The 16,940-nt window shown below is 35.6% G+C and overlaps 1 protein-coding gene and 1 non-coding gene across 6 annotated transcripts in view; one reads left to right on the forward strand and one right to left on the reverse strand.

The window, feature by feature from the left end:
* LOC125654539 (exosome complex component RRP42-like) overlaps positions 1-16,940 on the forward strand; it is a 49,747-nt gene that overhangs the window by 3,694 nt on the left and 29,113 nt on the right. For all 5 annotated transcript variants that reach the window (XM_048884534.2, XM_048884544.2, XM_048884545.2 and 2 more), the window contains 6 exons: positions 2,039-2,133; positions 6,299-6,464; positions 6,646-6,716; positions 7,704-7,824; positions 13,090-13,148; positions 14,116-14,212. In XM_048884534.2, coding sequence (XP_048740491.2) covers positions 2,039-2,133; positions 6,299-6,464; positions 6,646-6,716; positions 7,704-7,824; positions 13,090-13,148; positions 14,116-14,212 — 609 coding nt within the window. The remainder of the gene's footprint in view (positions 1-2,038; positions 2,134-6,298; positions 6,465-6,645; positions 6,717-7,703; positions 7,825-13,089; positions 13,149-14,115; positions 14,213-16,940) is intronic.
* On the reverse strand, positions 16,452-16,524 carry Trnaf-aaa (transfer RNA phenylalanine (anticodon AAA)). Its single transcript has one exon. It is a non-coding gene; the product is annotated as a tRNA-Phe (tRNA).

The raw sequence follows: 16,940 nt of genomic DNA on the forward strand, positions 1-16,940 counted from the left end.
AAAATCCCTACCCATTTGTGATATGGAGATAAACTGAAAAACTAAACCCCTTACCTACCTACCCATTTTTTGAAAAACAATTGTCTGAGAACCAGAGAATCTATTTGATGTGGCCTTAACATGAAATGTAAGGTTTTTCTCATCTCAATATATAAACCTAATGACCATCTGATTTCTTTTAATGATACTTAGTTTACCAGTATCTGATCATCACCACACTTTAAACAAAAAAGAGGTACATGTAGGTAATACAAAAACAAAGAGGTGCATGTCTATTTTTAAAGTTTATCGCTTTACATTGTATTCAAATTACATGTTGCATCAACTTTGAATCCCTTGACCATATTGAAGGCCTGTCATTATGAAGTGTGTTTAAAAAACACTTTGCCAGGGCTCAACATTAACTTTTTTTCCTACTTGTCCATTCAGACAAGGGCAAAGATATTTACTTGTCCAAACTTCAACTTCACTTGTCCGAAAAATTTTCAAAAAAGGATCTAATATTGTCAACTTGAAAACTATATTTAATTTTTATACCTGCTTGATTAATTTTTTTTTTATCTTCTTCTCTTGATAAAAACAACAAACGCATAAAACAAAATTTTATCTAGACTTCTATCTTGAATCAATGATTTCGTAAGATCCATGGATGATTGAAAGTAGTACGCAATAAGTGAACACCAATCCCGATTGAGTTTGACTCAGCTAGTTTACATAGCGATTGATATCGGGATCGAAGTTCATTTTCCATGCATTACACATGTACTTCCGACTCTCAACTACCGATAAACTTTCCACAAAATTGTTTGGAGACTTCTTTACATAAAAAAAGCACTTGTCCAATCGGACAAGTGCCCATCAATATTCACTTGTCTGAAATGTTTTTCCACTGGTACCAGACAAGCGGACAAACGTTAATGTTGACCCCTGAATTTGCTAGTAATTATAATTCCTCTGCTCCTTGATTTTTATGCCCCAAGATCGAAGATCGGGGGGGCATATTGTTTTTGTCATTCTGTCTGAAACTTTAACCTTGCTTAATAACTTTTGAACAGTTAGTGATAGAGCTTTGATATGTCACATGAGTATTCCTTGTGACAAGACCTTTCCGTGGGTACCAACATTTTTGACCCCGTGACCTTAACCTTGGAGTTTGACCTACTTTTTGAAAACTTGAACCTTGCTGATAACTTTTGAACAGTAAGAGATAGAGCTTTGATATTTCACATGAATATTCCTTGTGACAAGACCTTTCGTACCAACATTTTTGATCCTGTGACCTTGACCTTGGAGTTTGACTTACTTTTTGAAAACTTAAATCTTGCTGATAACTTTTGAACAATAAGTGATAGAGCTTTGATATTTCACATGAATATTCCTTGTGACAAGACCTTTCGTACCAACATTTTTGACCCCGTGACCTTGACCTTGGAGTTTGACCTACTTTTTGTAAACTTTAACCTTGCTGATAACTTTTGAACAATAAGTGATAGAACTTTGATATTTCACATGAATATTCCTTGTGACAAGACCTTTCCGTGGGTACCAACATTTTTGACCCTGTGACCTTGACCTACTTTTTGAAAACTTTAACCTTGCTAATAACTTTTGAACAATAAGTGATAGAGCTTTGATATTTCACATGAGCATTCCTTGTGACAAGACCTTGCTGTGGGTACCAACATTTTTGACCCCTTGACCTTGGAGTTTGACCTACTTTTTGATAACTTTAACCTTGCTGATAACTTTTGAACAATAAGTGATAGAGCTTTGATATTTCACATGAGTATTCCTTGTGACAATACCTTTCTGTGGGTATTGAACCTTTTGACCTTGACATTTGACCTACTTTTAATTTTTTTTTTACATTGGTCATAACTTCTAAATGGTAAATATTAGAGCTTTCATATTGTACATTATCGGGGGCATTTGTGTTTCACAAAAACATCTTGTTTAAAAATATTTTGCATGTGTGTATGGAATGTTGTATAAAGCAAAGTAATATGACATTCCTGATTCAGAAAGTTGTTTCTCACAGGCAAATACAGATATTCTTGCTGGAGTGAAAGCTGAACTCGGTAAACCAGCTCCAGACAAGCCTAATAAAGGAAGACTGGAGTTTTTTGTCGACTGGTGAGGAAAGATTTTGACTTTGTTAGATTGTTTGCTAGAACTTTTTACATCAGTATTTGTACATCAAAAGAAGCAAGCTAAATGATAAATATTGAGTAATTTTGGGTTTTCACACTACAAGCAATATTATTTTTATTTCATTCTAATTCATGCCTTTTTTCACTGCAGACCAAATCTGTTACATTAATATTGCAGTAGAGCTGAAACGATACGTCCCCTTCACGATACGATACATATTGCAATATTTATGCCATGATTCAATATTTTCAATATGATACAACTTACAGAAGAAACCAAAAATAACATCGAAGAAAAAATTAATTACCAAGAATCAAAATCTTAATTTTAAAAGGAAAATGTTTCCAAAATGCCATCTCAAGGCAAGCAACGTTCTGAACTTTATTCGGCACTATTTTGTCTCTCATGCATGTAAAAATAATAAGTACAGGCTGAGTCCGATGTATTTCACAGACACTGAACCAATTTGTATTAAACGTAATATATATATGTATTAATTGTACTGAACCAAAAATCGAGACAATGAATCGAACATTTAATCGAGCGTTTATATTTAACAGTATCGATATTTCGTTGAATCAGCCCGAAATTGCAGTAAATATACATGTATCATAGTTTGCTGATCATGAATATAATATGCAGTTGTGTTTAATACACCCCCCCCCCCACCCACCCCCCCACCCACCCCATTTTGGATCTGAAAACTGGAGAAAAAATGCACTTCATGTATATAGTATGCAGCAATATTTTTACCAAGCAGTAATCCTAATTTTATACTTTGCAGTAATTTTCACTGAATATTTTTGCGGAAATAATGATTTCTAAACAAAGAATAAGAATTTGCAAACCACGCAGCTATATTTTTGTCCCCCACCGCAATGTGGAAGGGTACATAGAAATACTGGTGTCTGTCCCACTTCACTTTGTGGATGCAACTCCTCAGAAACTACTGAACAGATTTTGTTCATATTTTGTAGGATATGTGTAGTTGATCATATTACGCCGTCATTCCGATTCGACAATTTTTACAGGAGTTATGGGACTTTGTTGAATTTTTACCTTAAAAACAAAATCAAAATATTAAACTAGCATTTAATTTGTTACAATAAACACACCAACAGTGATGTACAAAGGTGCGATATGTCAACCCACTCGTTAATCTAGGAAGATGATTATGATGAAAGGCATTAATAGCTAGGTGCTGTAAATAATTAGTGCTCTGTCCGTAAAATCAATGCTTGGATATGGTATAGAAATGAAAAATTCAAGCCCAACCTTCTGAAATTTTGTTGCATGAAGATGTGTATACACAGCGTTTATGGCAAAAGAAAATATAATAGTGCATGCCGACTCCTGGAAATTGGACAGCGTGTTAATTCTTGTTACATTTTTTCCTTCACTTTGATAAAATGTGTGAAAAATATTTCTTAGTACATGTATTTCTTACCCAGAGGGGGTATCTGACAAAATCAAATGACAAGTGCAGTGTACTCTATCGTGGCTTCGTAAAACATGTGCTGGTCGCCATCACATTATTTCTTTTGCTCAAGGAAAGTTATTCAAAGTTCCACATTAAAATTTCATTAAAAGATATTAATAAACCTTAGAGTACGTAACTTTAAGTGGCAAATTATTTTCCAACATAATTTTGTACACATGCTAGAATGTTGGTATATGAAGTGAAGAATATTCAGATCCATTATGAATTTGAATTTGGCTGTGTTAATTATTTACATATTGTAAATGTCACATTTTCTAAAATTGTACGTTTTTGTAGTAATTTTCTTGAGATCGATTTTTCGCTTTTAAATAAATGAACAATATGAAAAAACGTACAGTATCTATAAAGGTTATATCTGGCAGTCTCCGATTGAAGCATTACTTAACCGCCAAGGTGCATCTGGGGGGAAAAAATGGTCAAAAACGTATTGTGGTATATAATACGCACCCCTTAATTGCACCAAAAATACTTGGAAAAAAGAGTGTATTATATTCGGAAAAATACGGTAATCTAGACAGCATATTTTTAGCCGAGTTGCAACAAAGGTGAACTCGGCTATTGGTTTGGTGATGAGGGTTGTCGGGCGGGTGGGTGGGCGGTTGGGTTTCCGGATGATAACTCGAAAAGTTTACAATCTAATCAAATGAAACTTAGATATATTGTTGGGTACCAGGTAAGGAAGACCCCTATTGATTTTGGAGAAAAATGGTCAAAGGTCAAGGTCACAGTGACCGAAAATAGAATGAAAATTTCAGAAAAATTTGGTTTCCGGATGATAACTCAAAAAGTTTAAATGGGAATCAAATGAAACTTTGATATATTGTTGGGTACCAGGTAAGCAGACATGATTTTTCTACGCTTTAAAGCGGAATTCCACTTTCCGGATTTCTCATTTCCGCTCTAAATTTTAAAATCCGCTTTTGTTAGTATTCCGGAATTTTCCGTCATTGATGCGGGTTTTACTTGTTGTAAAATGCTTCCTCAAGTTATATATGTCTTCTGAGTGTTCATTGGTTGAATCGTCGTCTCGCTAATTAGTTTCTCCAATCAACAGTTTGTTTAAGTAACTGATCTCATTTTAAAACAATGTCTGCACACGTTGTGCAGCGAGGTGGCGATATAAAAACTATCGATAAGGGCCTACGTAATGTATGGAAATGGGAATGGCTGGAGAAGGTAGTCAATAGCGAGCAGATCTCAAAGCATATACGCAAACTAAATGTGTCAACTCCGCAACAAACATCTCATTGTAATTTTTTATGTAGTTTTCAGTAAACATTTTGATGTTGGTTTTAAACCTTCACAACTTTAATATGGGTATCTGTAGATCATTCCTGAGGGGCTTTCAAATGTTGAAATAGCCATTTTCGGCCGGGGCCCCCCTGGACCCCCAGATCAGGTTTGCTGCCCCTTGACACCCTGCTGGGGGAGGACCCCCAGACCCCCTTTTCAGCTTTTTTTTCTTTTCTTAGGAATAATGTCTGGGTAAGGAAGACCCCTATTAATTTTGGAGAAAAAAGGTCAAAGGTCAAGGTCACAGTGACCGAATATAGAATGAAAATTTCAGAAAAATTTGGTTTCCGGATGATAACTCAGAAAGTTTAAATCTGAATCAAATGAAACTTTGCAATATTGTTGGGTACCAGGTAAGGAAGACCCCTATTGATTTTGGAGAAAAAGATGTCAAAGGTCAAGGTCACAGTGACCGAATATAGAATGAAAATTTCAGAAAAATTTGGTTTCCGGATGATAACTCAGAAAGTTTAAATCTGAATAAAATGAAACTTTGAAATATTGTTGGGTACCAGGTAAGGAAGACCCCTATTGATTTTGGAGAAAAAAGGTCAAAGGTCAAGGTCACAGTGACCGAATATAAAATGAAAATTTCAGAAATATTTGGTTTCCGGATGATAACTCAGAAAGTTTAAATCCAAATCAAATGATACTTAAAGGTATTGTTATGTACCAGGTAAGGAAGATCCCTATTGATTTTGGAGAAAATAGGTCAAAGGTCAAGGTCACTGACTGAAAATAGATTTAAAATTTTTTTAAAAAATGGTTTCCGGAGGATAACTCGAAAAAATTTAATTTGAATCAAATGAAACTTGGATATATAGTTGGATACCAGGAAAGCAAGGCCCCTATTGATTTTGGAGAAAAAAGTCAAAGGTCAAGGTCACACGTGACCGAAAATAGATTGAAAACTTCAAACAAATATGGTTTCTGGACAGTAACTCGAAAAGTTTAAAACTGAAATTAGTTCTTCACAATTATAAATATGCCACATCATTCCTGACTTTACAATGTATCCCATGCAACTCGGCTCATGCACCCCTGGGTGCATATATTGATTTTTATAGAATTTACTTGTACATTGTAAACCATGAAATCAAAGCAGGAGAAAATGGATTTTAATAGATAAGAATATGTGAAAATTGCTGTAATTCAAATCTAAAGCTCTATATAATTTATGATGTTCACTTTGCTAGGGTGTACTAGTAGTTTAAATTATAAAATATCTCATGATTATATTGTAGTGTATGATCTACCGGTATACAAGTGTTGTAAATAGCATATGTACATGAATGTTCAATTTTGATTTGTTTCCAAAAAGATTTGGATTAGCACACAGTATGTATATTTCAGTTCAGCTAATGCCACGCCGGCGTTTGAAGGCAGGGGAGGAGAAGAGTTATCGGCTGAGATCGGGAACATTCTAACGAGAACATATGATTGTCCTAGTTGTTTTGATCTGGAAGCATTATGTATTATTCCAGAGGAGCAGTGCTGGGTCCTGTATGTTGATGTTCTAGTAAGTTTTGTGCAGTGCTGGGTCCTGTATGTTGATGTTCTAGTAAGTTTTGTGCAGTGCTGGGTCCTGTATGTTGATGTTCTAGTACGTTTTGGGAAATTTTTGTTGATAGTCTATTATATGTAGTATTTTTGAAAGTTATGTTAATTTTGTTGAATAAGACTTCTCATGTACTTTTTAGTTGTTAGAGTGCGGAGGAAACTTGTTTGATGTTGCATCAGTGGCAGTGAAGGCAGCACTATACAACACAAAGTAAAGTTACAGTTTCATTTTACTGTCCTTTGTTTGGGTTAATCCACTCTACAATCTTACACAATATATTTAAAACTCATATTGAATACCTGCATGTACTAGTTCCAATCATGCAAGCTCAGGGTTTGACAGATTCATGTAATTGATAAATACGAGGAAGTCAGAATTGTTTGATGTATACCACAATGTGTTCATGGCGGGCAGTTTGTTCAGAATTGTTTGATGCACATCACAATGTGTTCATGGCGGGTAGCTTCCTCTCTGGAGGTGATGGTCAATGTGTTACAGTATTTCACGCTGAAAAATCCTAAACACCATTTTTTAAGCTTTTTGAGCACCCTTTGTAACCTGCAGTCAATGATACCATGTCCGTGTCAGCTATATAACCAGCAGTCAACGAAGTTTGCTGCCCCCCCCCCCCCCCCCCTCTTATTTATCATATTCAACCCATAGATTTGTAGATGTAAAAAGGTTGTTTTTTAATCCCTTAATAACATTCAATTTTCAACTCCCAGAGACAAGTTCAGAATCTGCTACTGTTGAGTCTTACTTTGAACACTCTTCCGGGTGGGGGGGGGGGGGGGGGGGGGTTGCTTTTTATATGTACTTTTTCTCTCAAAAAAAAGGGGGACTACAGTGCCATTATGGGACTACATTTTGGTGATCTTGTGATAATATTCATCTCTTATCTCTTGCTACTGTGTGATACAGGTGAAGTTGTTTATGCTCTAAACCTTTCTGGGCTAATACCCAGAAAATCCCATTATTGTTAAGAATGGAAAGGAAAATTTTAAGTTGTAATGAATAAAGAAAACATTGTTCCGATGTTTTTAAAATACGCACAAAGAATCTATTTGTGTCTCATTTACTGTGATGATGGACCAAGAAAGCAAGTCTAGTAGCTTAGATGTAGATAATTATGTACAGGTATATCAAGTTTTCTCTTCTGTCGATAATCAGTTTTCTTGTCATGTTGATTTTCATCAGAATTCCTAAAGTAACAGTCAGTAGAGACGAGGGTCTAGTGGACCTTGAGATTTCTGATGACCCGTATGATGTACAGAAAGTGGAGGTCAGATCAGCTCCATGTATTGTCACAGTCTGCAAGGTAATTCTCTAATCCCTGACAATTCATTGATTTACATGCATTGTCACAGTCTGCAAGGTAATTCTCTAATCCCCGGCAATTCATTGATGTATTGTGGTTTTGTAAGTTTAAAATACTGTAGATCACTTTTATTTTGCGAGGCCTTATTTTCGAGAGGATAGGATGATGCATCTATTCATAATACATTTATAACTTTTGGGAATCATTATTTTTACTTAAGCCTTGTATATGATTTTAAGAGTTTATTTGTGAGAATTAAATTTTCATTAATGACTTCTCATGAAAATATGCAAAAATGAAATTCTTATGAATAAAATGTGATTCACAGTAATCTAGATTAAGGTTTTTTCCATCTTTTTCCCCCACATATCCTTCAAAACAAGGTTTGTCTTGTGTGGATCCAGGTTAGAATAGATCGTCAGTACCCCTTGCTTGTTAGAAGAGGCGACTAAATATGGAGCAGTCCATCAGATTAGATAGTAAAAACTGATGCCCCGTGTCATAGCAGGTGTGACACATTAAAAATCCCTCAATGGCCGTAAGTGATGAGCATAGGCTTAAACATTTTCACAAGTCAAGGGTTATTGATTTGTTACCTCGCCTAACCCTTGACATCAGTCACTATATAAAAGTTCAAACAGAGTTTGTTTACTATCAGCCCACCCCTTTTAATTACTTTGACCTTCATAACCGATTGCTTACATGTAAAACCCATTTATCATTTTCCGTGATTCTCTGTTTTTTGCACGTCTACTCTAGACATGACCAGTACGGGAATGTTTGATGTTGATACAATTTCCTAGGCTGCTTATTCTTTGTTTTTGTTTGGAGTTAGTCCACTTTGTTTACTTATTCAAACTTGTTATTTACATTATCTTTCTCTCAAATTGTGTTCATTTCTTATTTCATTTTATAGTGTTCATTCATTTAAATAGGTTTTTTTTGTTTGTTTGTTTTCTGTGTGTGTTGATATTTTTCTTTAAATTTTTTTTGCTTATTATCTTTTATAAATTATTTATTCTTAATGCATAGTTAAAATAGAATCTCTCTGGTTACGAGTTAGCTTTACTATTTGTCAACGTAATTGGGTTAACTCGTTCCACTTGAGATTAATTAAGTCTATTTTTATCACTTCGTACATTTTGGATCAGCTCTTTGGACGAATAAGGCATGTCCTAATTCGCTCCACTCTTACTGTGAATTTACAGTAAGTGTGAACGACTCAGCTTCTCAAGTTCATTCGAGGTCCTGGATAGTTGATTTCAAAACAAATCTGTCAATGATGACGCATCAAGGAAAGAACAATCACTGCGATTGGACCAATATTTAAAGGGGCGGGAATAAAAATAATTTTAGATGGGCACACGTGTCTTTACACTAGCTTGTCATTACATAATCTTTTAGCACGATGGAAGAGACTGCGAAAAGGGAAAACCAATACCTATTAAAACAATGACGTTGATTTTAAAATTACATGCCGAGGGTTTATTTTATGGTAAATTCAGTAAGAAATTAGGCGTCGCAAAGGCCACATTATGAAATTGTCAATCATGGGAACTCTTGCACCGAAAATGTCGCCAACGAAGCTCACACCGGATGTACTTTTGTTTATCGAGTATGATATTAAAAAGAAATCAAGTGTATATTAATAAAGAAATCAGACAAAATTTATTAAGAAAAAATATTTGTACCCCTGACAATGTACCATCGGTGTCTTTAATTTGTAGAGCTGCGAGAAATTTTTTGGGAAATGACTTTCAAGAAACTGCAAAGAAAATCCAAGAGAAGCATATTTCGTCTGAACATAGGGACTCGTCACGAAATATTTGTCTTTTTAAAATTTGACATCGTCTATTCTGTATTTACAAATGAATGTAAATATAGAATAGAGAGGGTCAATTCGTGACGAGCCCCTGTGGTCTGAACACGAACGAAGTGTTGAAAACTTCTTTGCTACTGATTTTATTGCAATTTAGGCAGAGTCATATATATATTGACGAAGCGAGTGTCGCGTTCGTACAATGGGTAATCGCAATCATGGACATGCAGTTAGGGGTGGACCAGTGATGTAGGTTCAAAGGTACGCCAGTAACGCAACATTAACAATCAACCTTTGCTGTGGTTTATTATGACGTTATAGAAGGCGCGTCTAATGCTAACGAAATGCTGAATGTTACATGTACAGGAGAGGGATGGTTTGGGGAATTTAGTTTTTGCTAGAATTCACAGAACTTGCTGTTGTTCATTCAATTAACAGTATCTAGCGATGGTTACTTCCGAATTTCTTACGAAAATGTGGGTATATATATAACAGTAAAAGACATCAAAGCATCCAATTGCCATGTGTTGAAAATAATGTTTTCTCGAAGTAGAATATCTATTGATCTTATTACTCTTAATCTGACAAATTTTAGGGGTGAGATCAAATGTTCAATGTTTGAGAAAACTGAGTTTGCATAGTTCTCACCGAGACCCCCCCCCCCCCCCCCCCCCCCCCAATACAAAACTAAATATGAAGTATGTTGAAACTAATCAATTAACAAGTAAAACAAATGAAAGTGTACATTGAAACTATTAAATGTTTATTAAAATGTATTATTATGAGGTTTTAAAGTCAGTTGCCTTTTTTTCCCACTAAAGTGTAATCGATGTCGGATGACAGAAACTTACGAGTTTCTACCCCCTCTTCCCCCTAATTATTTGAATTTAGAAATTTTTCCGACATCGATCTTTTCCAATGCTTTGTAAGATTTCGAAAATATCCTCTGAGAGATTTATTTAAAAATAACGATATGGAAACTGCAAATGTGAAAGAGACAACAATACAAAAGCATTGTTCTTAAACGGACAAAATCGCCTATAGAAACATGTACTGAAATTTCTGATCACTTAAAACTGACAAGTATCTACAGGAATTTAAGGGAATAACCTTTCAATTTTTATAGGCAACTGCGGATCCTACCTTTTCCCGCAGCATTTTCGATGCCGTCATTTTTTTTCTTTTCATTATTCAACACTATTTGAATTCTGGGATATTGCTATCCTGCCTTTTCTTATAAAATATCGGAGCTCGCCTTTTTCAACCTGTATTCCCCCCGAGGCCTCCCATACCTATTATTACTGCGATGGATTATAAGTATGGCACAGTTATTCCTGTTTAAAAGATAAAATCTATAATGTATCTGATAAAAGTTGTATCTTCTAAAGTTTACGAGATATCTTGTATCTTTTTTTTTTATAAGATATCCCATTACTTTTATACATGTAGATATCTAGTATATATAAGATAAACTTTACAAGACATTTATTAAAGTAATCTCAAATCTCCGTTGTCAAATCAAAACCGATATTGAATCTCACGCTACGTACGGTGCAACTTGCACTGAAATCAAATAGTGAAACTTACACTTGTTAGGCACGAGATAATATAATACCAAATACTTGGGAACGCTTACCTATAATTTAACCGACCAATCAAAAGCGCTCTTTAAAATCACTCGGGGACTTTCCAATGAACTATCTGGAGCAGGTCATGTACTTGCCGATATGTCTCGTTCACACTTACTGTAAATCCACAGTAACATTGATTGGCAAGCCTAAAGACCAAAAAACATGTAGTCTGCGTTGTAAATAAGTTTGTAGATTAGTGTAGTTGTAGTGCTAGATGTATTTATATGTAGTTTTTGTTATTATTCTCTGTTGATATTGGCCACATTACGTAATTCTTTTCGTTTGTCCTGAAGAAGGGACGGGTCGTCCCGAAAATTTGACAATCTGGTTGTGTGTGTGTGTATATATATATATATATATATATATATATATATACTAGCGGAAAAAAGAAACTGCATTATTTAAATAACAATGAACAAATTTTATTTTTTGTAATACTGTTAACAAATGTATTCGTTACAACATTTCATAATCCATGAATGTTAACGTCGAATAACGTCAATTTCAGCACACTTGAAAGACACTGGTATTCGAACTTAAATTAACAAAGTTAATTACACGTGTGACCACTATTTGCATTTGCGCACGCTTGACAACGGCACCTCATTGATGCCACTAAAGTGTTCAGAAATACTTGAGGGATGTTGTTCCAGATGTTGGTTAAAGCCTGGCTTAAATCAGCCAATGTCACTGGCTGATTTCATCCCAGACGTGCTCAATCGGCGATAAATTGGGGGAAACAGTTGGCCAAGGCAAGACATCGACATTCTGTAGAACAAAAATGACCGACTACACGTGCAACATGTGGCCTTGCGTTGTCTTGCTGCAGAGTGATGTGATTTTGCTGTCTCTGTATGAAGGGTATCACATGACACTGAATAATTTCGTCTCGATAGCGTATGGTGGTGAGATTTCCATTGACAATTTGTATTGTACTTCCACGTGCTGTTATTCCACCCCACACCATAACGCTACCGCCACCGAATTGTCGACTTTACACAACACAAGCATCCTGGTACCACTCCCCAACGTGACGATACACTCTACAACGGCTGTCACTGCTATCCAAATGAAATCTGGATTCATCAGTGAACAGAATATTGGCCCAGTCCTGTATTCTGAATCGCAGATGTCGTCTACACCATGCTAGTCTAGCGATACGATGACGTTGAAGCAGTATTGGTCGCACCGCTGGACATCTTGGTCTGATGTGCTCACGCAGACGATTATGCACAGTTCTTGGACTGATTGGTTGAAGTCCAGGAATGCTACGAACAGTCAAACTTGCTGTCTGGAAACGATTTCTCAGGTGCACCAGTCTAATGTGGTTGTCCTGTCGACGCGACATCACACGAGGATGCCCAGAATGTGGTCGATTCTGAGTGTTACCAGATTGTTGGAAACGTCTCCATAATGATTGGATGGTGTTCCGATGAACTCCAATGTCTTGCTACGATATTTTGTTCCATTCCAGCTTGAAGCATCCCAACAGCACAATTACGTAAATTTTGTCAAAACTAAAGTGCTTTCCTTAACGAATAGTGTCCAAACAAACCTTTTACTCTTCTTACTCCAAACAGTATTGGCCAGTAAAACTCATGCGTACGCTTTATTGATTGTTTAGATTTTATAAATATAAACAATGAATATAAAAAAAATTATACTAAATTTTATAATGCACAGTTTCTTTTTTCTGCTAGTATGTATATATATATATATATATATATATATATATATATATACTGGGGGGGGGGGGGGGGTCCAGAATTATGAGAGAGAGAGATTGATAAAGTTGTTTATTGGTATTTTGAACAGATTGGTCACTCCCATACAGTAGATGCAAGTCTGAAGGAAGAGGCGTGTTGTTTAGCCAGGTAGTAACCTTCCTTACATCATACAACATTTGTTGTTTAGCCAGGTAGTAACCTTCCTTACATCATTACAACATTTGTTGTTTAGCCAGGTAGTAACCTTCCTTACATCATTACAACATTTGTTGTTTAGCCAGGTAGTAACCTTCCTTACATCATTACAACATTTGTTGTTTAGCCAGGTAGTAACCTTCCTTACATCATTACAACATTTGTTGTTTAGCCAGGTAGTAACCTTCCTTACATCATTACAACATTTGTTGTTTAGCCAGGTAGTAACCTTCCTTACATCATTACAACATTTGTTGTTTAGCCAGGTAGTAACCTTCCTTACATCATTACAACATTTGTTGTTTAGCCAGGTAGTAACCTTCCTTACATCATTACAACATTTGTTGTTTACCCAGGTAGTAACCTTCCTTACATCATTACAACATTTGTTGTTTAGCCAGGTAGTAACCTTCCTTACATCATTACAACATTTGTTGTTTAGCCAGGTAGTAACCTTCCTTACATCATTACAACATTTGTTGTTTAGCCAGGTAGTAACCTTCCTTACATCATACAACATTTGTTGTTTAGCCAGGTAGTAACCTTCCTTACATCATTACAACATTTGTTGTTTAGCCAGGTAGTAACCTTCCTTACATCATACAACATTTGTTGTTTAGCCAGGTAGTAACCTTCCTACATCATACAACATTTGTCATGATTACAGTGTTTTTGCTTTCTGTAGATAAACACAATAACAGGCATATTGGTTCATCTTCATCCCTGTTACATGTAGGCAAGAAATCCATTCACTTCTCATATTAAAAATGAAATGAGGCAAGAACATATAATCCATAGAGCACATCATGGGTGCAAATGTTAACATGGTTTATCTAATGATGCTTGATTACAAATGTAGTCAGAATTTGAGAGATGAAATGGCAGAAGTTGTACGTTCACATGCTTATGATACATGTAGATTGACAATGGGTGTAACAGAGAAGGGGACTGTGACTGGATTAAGGAAAGAAGGGAACGGAAGTCTGGATCCTGCCAGTCTGGAAGATATGATGCAGGTACGTGTAATTGCAGCAGCAGCTTTCATTATAAACATGTCTCTGATAAATCAAAGTATTGTACACATACATGATCTTCTTTTAGGGCTGACTGAAAATAATTCTTTGCTTTTTTTATGTCTGGTAATTAAAATTTTGTTTATTTCTAATGCAAAATGAGGGGAGTCAAAAATTGAATGAAGTTTATAAAATGTCTTAAAATACATTGAACAAGCAAACAGAAGATTCAGTTAAAGTAGTTTTGTTGTTGCTACCCAAAGCTTTACAGTGACTTTATGGGATTCCAGCCAATGCAGCATTAAAGGGAAAGGCAATCATAATCACATTGTTGCCTTTATGAGTAAAGTATTACCTACTGATATCGTAAATGACAGTCTTTAACAACAAAAATCCTTTCTTAACAATTAAATCATATTAATCTATCTTATATTTCAAATTACCCGCCGCTAAGAGAGCGGCCATTGAAGTTTGATTTATTACGTCACACCATCGGTTCCGGTTTATTTCATCAGCAGCACTGTAAACATGACAAGTCACGAACAGTTAAGTTTGGAGCCGTATAGATTTGAACCCGTTCTTTCGCAAGAAGAATTTAAGAAAAGAAGACGTTCAGTCAAGTCACAGACCAGGCAGATGGTACTCGTTTCTTCATACATGTAAATGTCTCAAACCTCAACTTGTCATTACGCAAATGGTGGATCCACAGTTTACATAGTATTTTCTATTTCAAATAACTTTGTTGGGTCAGGAATTTTGGGGGGAAACTTTATTCACATCTCCCTTCACCTTAGTGTAATTAACTGCTGGACAGAAAGAAAGGCATCCACCTATTTACAATGTAATCGTAAAATCTACCACATGATCTCATCAAAACCGGAATAGACGGTGTGACGTCAAAATCATTGATTTTTGTGGTCTTGAATACAAAAGAGTTCCGCATCATGGCAGCCTATATAGATGGCAGGAATTTCAATTTTTAACGTTTTAAAATTAGTACTGAAGCTTACCTAGGCTGTATATCAACAGAATAGTATGACAAATCATTCTTTATCATATAATTAATCCTATCATTTATCATGTAAAAAAAAATTTGGTTGCCTTTCCCTTTAATTTTACATCACCTGAGTCCCTCATTAAATGATGTTTGATCTATTGTGATTGCATGGTAGCTGTCTGTGGTTGTCAGTCAGCTGTCCTGTGTTAACATTTGAACGTAATTAACCTTTTCTCTGTAAATTCATGCCTATTACATGTATTGGCATTGAACATCTTTGGGGTATAGGGAACTAAAATTTTGAATTTCATGATAACTTCACCGCTGCTGGGTCCTGAAGAGTGGGGTCAAAACCTTAAAAATTATGCAATCTTTGAAAATGTTGATTAATGTCACGAGTATCTATTAAATATTATCTTGTATTTTTGGGCCGTAAATTTTTCCATATGAATGAGAAAAATTGCTTGAAAGCAAATGCTAGAGTAATGATTGTACCACGTGTTTATGGAAGTGATGTTTTGAGTGATTTTCTAATTCTCTTGGAAGATACCTGTTGAGGAAATCGTGTAATATTTTTTGTTTGTTGATTACCTTAATGGCAACCTGATTGTAAACAAAAAATGACTGCAGAGAACTCTCTGTTTTAAAAAATTGAGAAGGTCTAACATGGGAATAGGTTCTATTGCTATCCAGATATTATCTCCTTCAGTGATTCACTTTTATCAATTAAGACAGGTACACGTGTTGAAGAACTTAAACCAACTGTTCACATTTCTTTAGAATTGATTTTAGAAGAAGGTAGGATAACAATTTACTTCAAGATGATCCTTAGTAAAAAGTAAGAACCCTATGCTTGACATACATCAAACTTGTTAGGCTGGTTTCCTCTAAAAAGTAGATGACCCCTAGTGATTTTGAGATCACAAAGTCAAAGGTCAATCTGATTCTACTCTAGACATACCAGGTACATGTGAGTAGATAATGTCTGATGAATATGATCTTTATTCTTTAGAATCCTTTGCTTGACAGACATCAAACTGGTACATCCCAAGGAGTAGATGTCCACTAGTGTTGATTTTGAGGTCACAAGGTCAAGGGTCATGCTGGACATAGTAAAGATATTGTCTGTTCAAAATCTTGAGAACCATTTGTTTGACGGACATAAAAGTTAGCACACTAGTTCTACTGAAGTAGTTGATAACCCCAATTGGTTTTCAAATGTAATAGGAAGGGAGAAAGTGCAACAGACCAGACCATGATTCAAACCTGGGCCCCCTGAATCTTTAGTCAGGTGTTCTACCAACTGAGCTATCTGGCCACCGGCGATCAAACCCGGCTGACCGCTACACAAGATCAAAAGTTATGATTCTGAATGATTATTTGGAAATGTCTACTCAGTTACTCAGAGATCAACCTTAGTATTGTGGTTGCCCCTGACTAGTAAATAACCTATATTATTCACTATCATTACAGACATTCTAAATTCGAAGTCGATCCTTTCCAGTATTGCCACACAGGAGGGGAAGGGGGAAGGGGGGGGGGGGTTATATGTAATATCATGTTATCACAAATACTTCCCTCATTTAAAAGTGGATTGTCGGTCCTGGCTATGTTTTCTATATAGTACATGTAAATGATTTTAAAAAAAACCAACCTGATGATATCTCAAACATGGTTCCAATATCCTGCTTATGTTGAAGTGTCTTCAAAGTCCCAAATTCTAATTCTATATGT

The sequence above is a fragment of the Ostrea edulis genome, chromosome 1 (genome assembly GCF_947568905.1).
Source record: "Ostrea edulis chromosome 1, xbOstEdul1.1, whole genome shotgun sequence".
Classification (NCBI taxonomy): domain Eukaryota; kingdom Metazoa; phylum Mollusca; class Bivalvia; order Ostreida; family Ostreidae; genus Ostrea; species Ostrea edulis.